Raw genomic sequence first — 10804 nt, forward strand, 5'->3', positions numbered from 1 at the left:
AAAGAGGGATCTCACCTTAGCAGTGGAGAACTCTAGACCCAAAGCAAAGAGCAGAAATACCACACCAAACTGGGCGACTGTTTCAACCTACATAAATAATCATGTCAAAAAGAAAGCGCAAAAACCACATGTAGGATCACATATAATCATGTCAAAAAATACATTCTCATCTCGGCGGCAGTCTAATGCTCTAGATTTTCTATTCAAAGACGAACTAAGGTCTATCTAATGCATCATCGGATAATAAAAAATCATTTTTGTTTAGACCCACAGAAGAAAAGAGTTCCAATTCAAAGACCCCTGTCTTGCTGTGTGCAATATCTTAGTCAAAGACCCTCAGAAGAAAATAGCTTGTAAGCTAATGCTGACCACCTAACTAAGCATTCGAGACCTTAAGCGAGGAATCTATCAACCAAAGTTATTTGGACTGAACGAAAGACTCAAATCTTTTGACGTCAAACACATAGCATACCTGGACCATCTCACTGATAAGGTTCAATCCTCCAGGCCCGATGATTGATCCTGCTAGCAAATATCCAGTTATCACCTGAATAAGCACAAAAAATTTAACAACTATCAGAATACCGAGACATCATACTTACACCTAAATTTATAATGTAAGAGAATAGGGGTAGCACGAAAATCAGACCGGCTGTCCAGCACAAGCAAAGGCGATACCACCACAAGTTGCAGATACAATAACAACCACCAGGTCTGAAATCAGTCTGTACATGGCATAAGAAGCAAAGTCAGATGATTAATTCCGGATTGCAGAGTCTTGTCTATAAAGAATCATGTTCAAACGAATTACTTAAAACCAAGAATCTTGCCTCAGGTCTAGCTGCAACACTGGATACTTTGACTTGGAATTGGATATGATGAAGACATTGTCCTGACACAACGCCAAAATTGCCAAGTAAGAACTAATACAACAAATCAAAACTCAGTCTTCCTGGGCAAAAAACTTACTTTTCGATCAATCAGAGTAGGAGTGTCCTCAGCTCTGTTATCATTGTTCAAGTTGAAAACGTCATGGAGTTGAAAATGCCTACGGTAAATTAGATAAATACTTAAGACGTCTTCAATCATAGAACATCATAGAAGGTCATACAAAGGTAATTTAGAAATAGAAACGAGAGGTAGGATTGGATTGTACTTTTCCTCTTTCGTCTCATTTTTCTTTGTTGACTTTACTCTGGCTACAGTTTCCAGAACAGCCTGATCACCACAAGGTTAACAACCAACCTCAAATTCAGATCTTATGCAATTAATGAGCGTAATGGTCAAAATCTAAAAAGCAAGTTTTTACTAAATTCCAAAAAAAAGACATAGGAGTAGTGTTCTGCTTGAATTTCCTATAAAGAAGAACATGAAAGTTTCCAATTGCGTATGAAGTAAAAACAGAAAATAAAAAGAGTGTCTTTTTCCAAAATTTGCAGATATGTTAATAAAAGGATAACAGATTATAGTATTAAACCAACCTGCTGTCCAGCTACACTGTTGTTGAAGCTTCCAGGATCAGTCACTACCACGAATATAACAATATCAAGATCAGAAACTAACAAAATTTGGAGACTTGGAGTAGTAAAGGGTAAGCAGACAAGATAAAGACGCATTATCCTATTTCAGGAAACCAATCAGAAAATGTAGCTCGTTATGTATGTAATCATTCTCGATCTAGAAAAAGCATATACTATTCCCACATTGGGAGATCAATCTAAGTTCCCAATTTGGCCATGGATCACGGATCCAATTCAGGATCTAACTCACGAATTGAATCAAACACAAGTGGCCATTTCAACTTGAAACAGAAATTTCCCAGAAACTAAGACCAATTCTAGTGTATCCATGGCCATTTCATGAAAGAGTACCTTCGTTCTGGTCGCTTTCGTTGAACTCCTTCTCGAGAGCACGATCGATGATGTCGGCGAAGCTACCTTCCTTGGGTTTAACAAGAGAAGAAGAACCGTTGAGAGATGCGACGACGGAAGAGGAGTTGACGGAAACGGTTTCTTCGAACAGATCCGAATCAGAGAAAGATCGAGGAGACGCGACGGAGAAGCAGAGGAAGAGTGAGAGTAAAAGTAAGAGGATAACGACTTCAGAGGATCTTCTTCTTCTTCTTCTTCTTCTTCTTCCTCCTTCCACCATGGCTGGCAGAAGAACTGGTTCTGGATTAAACCTGTCTGGTGCAAACGGTTAGCAGAAGAACCGGTGTACCGACGGTCGCGAGTCTCTCGATCGAGAGAGAGTGGGCAAGAGAGCGGGGGAAAAAAGAGAGAGATTTGCTGCAGTGCTGTGGTCAACAACTAGTCCATATAGATTACATATAAGACTATATTGTATATTTTTTTACTATATAGTATTTATTTATCTTTACGGGATGATGTTTCTTTGTTATTTTCTGTATAAGACTATATTGTATGCTCACTATATGGGGCATTCACCATTCTAGATTAGTCTACAATTGGAAAATATACTGTGTACGGCGTAAATTGTACTATTGGTCCGATTTTTTTGGTTTATTCTTTAGAGTTTTTGTACCAACTTCATACCAACAGTAAAAATTGGATAAATACGTGCTCTAAATTAGTTGAATTCGAGTACTTTCATCTCATTGGTTGAACTTGTGTTTCGGTACTTTTCAAAAAGAAAAATATATATATATATATATATATTCATAAATGTTAAAATTTACAACAAAAAAATCATATTTCCAAAAACAAAAACTATATTTAGAAAAGACTTTCTTCTCTTATCATTGAAGCTCTTCAATCTTAGAAAACTATTTTGAATCAACCTTTTATCTCATCTCAAATTCATAAGTGCATACAGAAAACGAGCAAAATGACTCAAATGAACAAGATGAGGTCGAGAGAAGATAGACCATATATAGCAAACATTATATGGCAAATTATAAATTTTGATTTGTAATTTTAAAAACATTTTGTATAGTTATTAGTTAATTATGATTAAAAATATTATTAAAATTGTTTTTAATTTTTTGTACACACCACTCTATACTATAGTCCGATTTTTAGCATCCATAATGGTATGATGTTATGCGTACCATTGTATAATGTTGTGCATACCACTATTTTACTCCATGCTATAGTTCATTCTACTCTATACTAAAATGTGAGTATATACTATGGGTGTGAATGGTTGCAGCGGTTGGGGCGAACAAATCTGTCTGCGGACTGAACCGCTTTTTATTTACCATTCAACAAATATAGTCCGCAGTGGTGTGGTCCAAATAAAGTAGAGACAAGACCACAGCGGTATGTAATCCGCTTTAAAAATGGAGTGGTCCAGACCGCAGATGAATTCGGCCGCCCTAACCGTAGTTACCATTCAAACCCTATGTAGTATAGAGTGTATAAAGCCATAATATTAAAAAAATAATCATCGGATGATGTTTTTTGTATTATTATACATTGTTTGCACCATGTGGGAAGAAGACTAAGGGTCTGAATGGTGATTGCGATCGGGGCGGTTAAATCCGTCAGCGGTTTAGACCGCCCCAAAAATAGGGTGGTCAGCAGATCACTGCAAACCAACTCTATTTGTACACAAAAACGGTCCGCAGTGGTTTTCTTTCTATTATCTTAAGATCGCACTGCTGCAGACTGTATTTGATGAATTGTAAATAAAAAGCGGTCTAATCCGCTGATGGATTTATCCGTCTTAACCGCTGCAACCATTCACACCCTAATATATAAATGGGTCTTTCTTGTTTATTATTAATTTGGATTAGGACATAACATCTTTTACTTTTATCTAATCAAAATTTTTTTTTCATAATAATCATGTACATATTATTTTTATTTTATAGTTATATCATTTATGAGATTTGTAATGGGTGAATTACACAAAGCTTAATAATTTTTTTAAAAAGTATATGTACAACAAAGGAAAAACATATACTTAATATTCCCCTCTCTCTTTTTTTTTTTATAATATTTTTATCTCTCAGTGTCTCACGATCGATCCCCTCTTCCTTTGACAACAATGGCGGACAAAGCAAGCAGAGCGTTGGTATTGTACGGAGACGGCTTGGCTCGATTCGTCGATCCGTCAAGTACCCATATCCATTCTCTCGCTTCCATAGCTAGCTGTGGCTTTCTGAGCCTTCCTCATGCGCCTCCAGGTCTCAGTCTCTCTCTCTCTCTCCCTCAGTCACTATCTCCATAAATTTGGTTACTTTTGTTTGATTCGTCTAGATTTTTTTTTGATTCAAAATCGGCGCTTTACATGTTTTCACTTATATTCGATTTCTTCCTGGTTTAGTGTTCTTAGTGTTGATCCCAATTGAACCGGTTTAGACATGAGATCGTTTGGATTCGATTGAGACTTTATTATATGAAAACTCCAATGAGTATTTCGCTGCATTGATCTAACTGGCCAACCCAGTGTTATGTGTATTGAACAAGATTGAAATTTTCAAAAATTGACCCAATTTCTTAAGATTTTTGAGATCATTTGTGTCTCATTGCTTGTGCTTTGACTTTCTTCTGGTGAGATATTCACTCTGGTGTTTTTTTGAATTGTAGAAAGTGAGAACGAAAGGATAGTTCGAGAATTCTCCCTTTTGTTGGATGCATCAGATGCTTATTCGATTGCTGTGAGGATTCTTCACTCTCTTAAAACTAATTCTATCATTGAGTTGAGTTTGTATTGATTCTTGTGTTTACACTAGAGGTTAATAATCCATGATTTGTTTCTTTAACAGAGTGGACTAAAACCAAAGGGAAACGAAAATGAAATCACAACTTTAGCTGAAAGGTTTGGCCTTTTCACCTCATCTTTGTAGTTTTTACACTTCTCTTTCAATAATCTATTAGCCGGTATATCCAGATGATGATGATGATGATGATGATGATGATAGGTTTTACATTGATATCACTGACACAAATATTATGGTACAGGTTCATGGGACTCAAGGCTGCTTTAGTAACAGACAATTCTCTTCTGAGTTCTTTCGGAAAACTGATTGGCTTAGATGTATTACAACTTAGTGAAATATCCCAAAAGAGTGGTTCCGTTCCTTCTGATGCTACTGCATCTAAATTACTAAGGCTGCTTGGATTTGAAGGTGGAAAATGCTTGGATGTGAGCCTATACGACTCTGTTTTTGTGCATATCGGGGTTGATGATGTCAACTTGGGAGTTATCGACTCTTTGATTGGTAGTATTATGAGAATGGCTCAACCTGGTTCAGAGATTGTATCGCGCTTGCATCTGTCTCTTGTTCTCAGCTATGGTTCTGTCACAGACAAAGATGTTTCAGTTTTTCCTGTCAATGCTCTGCAACAAGACATGAACCCAAAATTTGCAGGACTTATACCGCGTCAGAGCTACACCATGCGAGGTGAAAAGACACGGGATGATGTTCGGTAAGAGATTGAATATCCAAAATAATTTGATTAAAAGGTTTCTGAAGTTATCATTTCGTTCTTGATGGGTTTGGTCATTCTTGCAACCTACAGGCACTACTGTCCTATGTTGGTAGCTCAGTGGCAGCATGCTGTGACCCGGAAGGACTTGGTTGATACATTATCATTTGAAGCTCTCAAAAAGGTATGGTTTCTATTTACTGCAGGGTCTGTTGTTATATTTTCGACATGACTTGCCTCAAGTTTTTATTTTTCTCTTTTTTTTTTCATAGCTCTCAGGAAATCTTGTTATACCGGCTGATCGGTTCATCCATGAAGTTGCTTTCAAACTTTGGAAAGCCCCAAAATATGGAGCTTAAGCAAATATGAAGTTTCAGGTACTTTAACTGTAATCATCCATGTCCGGATGAATTCATGCATACTCTTTCCGCTGTTGGAGTTTGATTGTGGATTGATCTCAGATTTGCTAATTTTACATAAAAAGGAAGAAACATAAAAGCTGTATTCATTTTCTTCTAAAGTCTGTATCTTGTTATCCGTTACAATATATAGAGATTTTAATGTATATCCTGAATTGGGCATGGAAGTATTAAAACTATGGGCTCTCTGGTACCGGGTGGTAGTTAGTACCGCCGATCCAAGCCATACTCAATTCGTCTCCATAGAGCTTTTGGCCTTTATCGTCTCTTGTGATCCTCCTTAGATATAACCCATCTCTCTTCACCACCCAAATGCACTCTTCCTCCTCCGGATTATCGCATTTCCACCTGAATGATCTCTCCCCGGCAAAAACCGTAGCGGTCTGACCATACGGCGAGCCAAAAGCGGTGAAGAATTTGCACTCAAAGTATGTGTAGAGATACGGTATCTTGAGAAATACTGGCTTGAACGACCAGCTTTTGGACTGGCCCGGTCTGAGAGCATGCATGCCCAATTTGTTATTCGCCGACCAACAGTCAACAGCGAGGCTACGGTTTCGTCCTGGGTGTCTGGCGATCTCGTTTCTTATCTCGAACCGGGCTGCTGATGTGGTGGATAGAAAGCATGATGATGCTATGAGAAGGCACCACGTGAATGCGGTGGCTAATCGGAATGTTGACCCGATCTTGAACCCGAACCCCATTGCTCTCTCTCTCTCTTGAACAGTTCTGTTTTGGTTTCTTGGGGTTTTATATAAACGGGAGTGGTTGTTGTTTAACAACAAAAAAAATAACGGTAGTGGTTTTGGACGTTATATGGTCAATGAGTTTCGTAATAAGTTTAACAAACCTCTGCTATGAAGCCGTTATTAGAGAATTTATGTTTTCCCCATAGGTTTGTTATGCTGTTTCCAGGTTTTAATTTAGATTTGCTTCGCTTCTTTTCGTTTTTGGAGATTTTATAGTTTCTGATTTGGATTTTTTACTAAACAGTTTTTTTTTTCCCATAGTTTTGAATGTGGGAATAAGTAAACCGGGTCTTTTAAGTTTTCTATTCTGTTCAGTCTATCTTTAGATCAGTTAAACCGGTCACCGCTAGTATCATGTTGGGTTTTGACTTTTGAGGGAAGAATGTGACAGATCATATTACATTGAGTTAAGACTTGCTGTTAGATTCTGTTTAATGTTTATTGATTACTTATCCAGAAATCCAAAACTAGAGTGTTAATGCCAATATGTACGTGGTTTAACAATACATTGAAGCTCATTTGTAATTTGTGAGACATTGGTTTAATTTATCGTCCGAATGATTAATTGCAAATTACCGATATAATTTAGGATAAGAAACTTGTATGTGATAAATTAGATGGTTGGCAAAACAATACTATTTTTGTCGTCGTCAATTTTACACCTGCAAACTCTCATATTTGAAGGTTTGAAACTTAGCATAACAGTGATTTTCCAATTTTACGATTGAGCCAAGCATACACATAATGGTTACAAATCTTGATATATTGTTAATACAAAAAAACGAATTGTTTGTTTTATATAAAAAGAGTATAATTAAGGAGTATAGGATACCACTGATTAAGATCTTTTATATATATAATTAAGGAGTCTCGGACATTCATGTAAATTGCAGTCACTAGTAGGACTCTTACTAGAATCCCTTCATGTTTCCACAAACCAGGCTCCTCATCAACTATATAAAAATACACATTTTTCTTAACGACCTCAGGCTACTAACATATTGATGTAGTGCGAGGATATATGTCAATCATCGTCCTCTTCATCCGAATCAGGCTCTGGATGCACTCTACCGTGCATAACTTTGAGTTGTTGCGGAGACCATGGTTTCCATGGCTCAACTAGCTTCTCGACGGGCCTCGAAAATTCAAAATACCTTCCAAAGATAGCATGAGGAGAATACAACTCGTAACCAATGAAATAAATCCCATCAGGTCTGATTGCGTATGTACATGTTTGTCCGTCGCATAGCATCGCCGTAGTAGACAACGTCCTGATCTCAACGTTTGCTGTTCCTAGGCTCGACCGGAAACGACATTTGTGGACCATCACGCCATTACCAAACTGAGGAACTTTGAATTCCCATTCAAAGTCTGTGGATGGGAACGATTTGCGCCATCCGATGTCTTTCTTTGGTGATCGGCAATTGTAGAACACCGACGGTTTTTTGACGTGGTACATCTCATTTTTTATGAGTATTGAAAAATAAACACCTCCTTTATCAGCTGAGTTAACGGTTGGAATGATTACTTGGGAAACAAGACACAATATTGCTAGGATTTTCATTTTCTCAGCCATTTTTTTATTCCGATGCTCTCCTCTCTTGGGTTGTTTAGTTATCTATATATATATATATATATATATATATATATATATATATATATATATATATATATATATATATATATATATATATATATATATATATATATATATATATATATATATATATATATATATATATATATATATATATATATATATATATATATATATATATATATATATATATATATATATATATATATATATATATATATATATATATATATATATATATATATATATATATATATATATATATATATATATATATATATATATATATATATATATATATATATATATATATATATATATATATATATATATATATATATATATATATATATATATATATATATATATATATATATATATATATATATATATATATATATTAAAAACCAAGCTATATTTTATTGATATGATCGGACAATAATAGAAAGGGCGTTCTGGTTTTTGTAAGCAAAATTAGTTACGTTTGTTACAATATCCTAAATATGTGTTTGACTCGGGGAAATTCTTATCACCTGAAGTAGTTTTTACACGTTGTCAAAGTTGAGTTATCCGATTGACTCACCACAACTAATTTCAGAAATGCATTGTAAATAAAATCTGATATATATTGCATAACGAACATTTCACACAGGATCGAAATAGTGTAATCGATTATACACTTTCAAACAACGATATGACGTAACAAGTTCAATTCCTTGGTGGACATTGTGCAGGCAAACAATGGTAGTTTTAGTAGAGATGAAAGAGTGTTAATGTGACATCTTTCAAAAATCGAAATGACCGCGCCTAGAAAGTTTGAATCCGAATGGTAAGAGCTAGATACCAAACCTAGTAATGAGTTTTTTTTCGATTAATCAAGATTGGCTTTTTGTCTTTTTACATCCAATCTAGCGAAATATACAGATATAAGTATTAACTATCAGGAACTGTACGTCTTAGCGTTGGGATGAAGAGATGTTTCAAAGAAGATCGGAAGAAGGTTCACCGCAGAAAGCTTCTGGCTCGAACGTTCTAGCGGTTTCATCATTGTAAGCTCCAGGGATCGGCAGGGAGGATCTGTCCCTAGGATCCTTGTATGTTCTATAAGACGTTGCAATTGGAGAATCACCTAAGTTTATGACAAGAATGAGCGATAATCCGAGAATCACTAACGTGTTTTTCAATCTCGCAAGGATTGGTTTTACCTGAAAACACATACACACACATACACAAATCAAATCAAATCCCTGAATTAGGACACATACAGTGGACCATTCCATGATGATTGATAAGCTTACAGAGAAAGATCCAAGAAGACGGTCTCGTGCCAAGACTTCAGGTGTTTTAACCCAAACCTGTTCCATAATTACGAGTTCAGAAAACAACCAACACAAATGTTAATCTTGTACAGAGCTTCGATTGTTAATTTATAATACAGAGAGAGAGAGAGAGAGAGAGACGAATCGTAACCTGACCATCATACCACCCAGTTTCTTCATCTGCAACAACGATAGAAGAATGTGAAAATCCAAAAACCAAAAGGAACAGAAACAATATGATCTCAATCGGAAAAAAAAAAACAGTTCTAGAGTATAAAGCATACACTCGACGGTGGCGCTAAGAAGACGATTTCCGACATAAGCCCAACCGAGATACATCCTTACGACTGCAAGCGTGACAACGAAGATCCCGCTTGAGCTGGCTGCGAGAATCCTCTTAACGGGTTCGTATTCGGCTCCAACGGATCCGAACCAGCAAACGGGTAATCCAACGAAAAACGCGAAAGAAGCGCCGGTGACGAAGAGCCTTGAAGCGTACTCGACTATATCTCCTGAAGCCCAGGCGAAAGGGAAAGAGGTGGACAGAGATTGGTACTCGTTGATTGGCTGTTGCTCCGGCGGAACGGGGCAATCGGTCTCCGGTAACGGCTGTGGAGGTTGGGGCTCGGAGTTCTCCGCGCCGAATTTGACGAGAGAAGAGTGAAAGGGTATTTTAGGGAATAATAAATTGTGGTGTAGGAATCGGCGGTGGCGAGACGGTGGTTTAAGGGAGGATGAAATCGGACTGAAATGGCGGAGCACTGTAGCAGCCATCGGTTTGCTCGCTTCGTCTCTCTCTTCTCTCTTTTATTTTCCCGATTTTCGATTTTTTTTTTAAAGTCTCTCTCTCAACTTTAAAAAATTTAGACAGCAAATAAATGCGACAAAACATTTCATTAGTTTCATTCAATGGTTAACTATATAGTGTGTATGAAGAAGTAACACATTTGAATCAGCTCGTTACAACAATCCCCATATGTTTTTACAGTTAGCATATTTTTGGGGCTAAATCCAAAACCTATAAAAAGGAACTTCATACTCTTTTTTTTTTTTTTTTGTATTCTTTTCATCTACTCTTTTCTTTTCTTTTTCTTTTGTTCATCCACCTAAATTTTATCATTACAAGTAGCAACAATGATGATGATGATGATAATAATAATAATAATAGTTACAAAGGGTTTAAAATAGGGCTTTTTCTTTTTCTGTTGTTGAGCTCCCACTTCGATTGAACTCCACAAGCTTTTCCCCTAACCCGTCAAATCTTTTCTTTTCTTTTGTTTCCTCTTTCGTCTGACCGTAAAAACAAAATGAAACAAAAAAAAAA

The 10804-nt window shown here is 36.4% G+C and overlaps 5 protein-coding genes across 5 annotated transcripts in view; 1 reads left to right on the top strand and 4 right to left on the bottom strand.

Moving 5' to 3' along the window:
- The window catches only part of LOC104709096 (K(+) efflux antiporter 6-like), an 8897-nt gene extending 6746 nt beyond the window's left edge, over positions 1–2151 (bottom strand). The window contains exons 1-8 of the mRNA XM_010425762.1: positions 1872–2151; positions 1482–1525; positions 1157–1218; positions 970–1048; positions 831–892; positions 650–725; positions 473–547; positions 16–87 (exon numbers count right to left, since the gene is read on the bottom strand). Of these exons, the coding sequence (XP_010424064.1) occupies positions 16–87; positions 473–547; positions 650–725; positions 831–892; positions 970–1048; positions 1157–1218; positions 1482–1525; positions 1872–2151 (750 nt within the window). The remainder of the gene's footprint in view (positions 1–15; positions 88–472; positions 548–649; positions 726–830; positions 893–969; positions 1049–1156; positions 1219–1481; positions 1526–1871) is intronic.
- Positions 3937–5961, top strand: LOC104705449. The gene is made up of 6 exons (XM_010421460.2): positions 3937–4150; positions 4554–4624; positions 4733–4785; positions 4929–5396; positions 5490–5580; positions 5669–5961. The coding sequence occupies exons 1-6, from the start codon at positions 4012–4014 to the stop codon at positions 5753–5755; spliced, it is 909 nt and encodes a 302-aa protein (XP_010419762.1). The 5' UTR covers positions 3937–4011; the 3' UTR covers positions 5756–5961.
- Positions 5987–7240, bottom strand: LOC104705450. The gene is made up of 2 exons (XM_010421461.2): positions 7227–7240; positions 5987–6544 (listed from the first exon to the last, which is right to left on the bottom strand). The coding sequence occupies exons 1-2, from the start codon at positions 7238–7240 to the stop codon at positions 5992–5994; spliced, it is 567 nt and encodes a 188-aa protein (XP_010419763.2). The 3' UTR covers positions 5987–5991.
- On the bottom strand, positions 7589–8140 carry LOC104709097. The gene has a single exon (XM_010425763.1). The coding sequence runs from the start codon at positions 8138–8140 to the stop codon at positions 7589–7591; it is 552 nt and encodes a 183-aa protein (XP_010424065.1).
- Positions 8992–10365, bottom strand: LOC104705451 (uncharacterized protein ycf36). The gene is made up of 4 exons (XM_010421463.2): positions 9765–10365; positions 9632–9660; positions 9460–9516; positions 8992–9366 (listed from the first exon to the last, which is right to left on the bottom strand). Exons 1-4 carry the CDS (start codon positions 10252–10254, stop codon positions 9142–9144), a joined length of 801 nt encoding a protein of 266 aa, XP_010419765.1. The 5' UTR covers positions 10255–10365; the 3' UTR covers positions 8992–9141.

The sequence above is a fragment of the Camelina sativa genome, chromosome 8 (genome assembly GCF_000633955.1).
Source record: "Camelina sativa cultivar DH55 chromosome 8, Cs, whole genome shotgun sequence".
In the NCBI taxonomy this organism is placed as follows: Eukaryota; Viridiplantae; Streptophyta; class Magnoliopsida; order Brassicales; family Brassicaceae; genus Camelina; species Camelina sativa.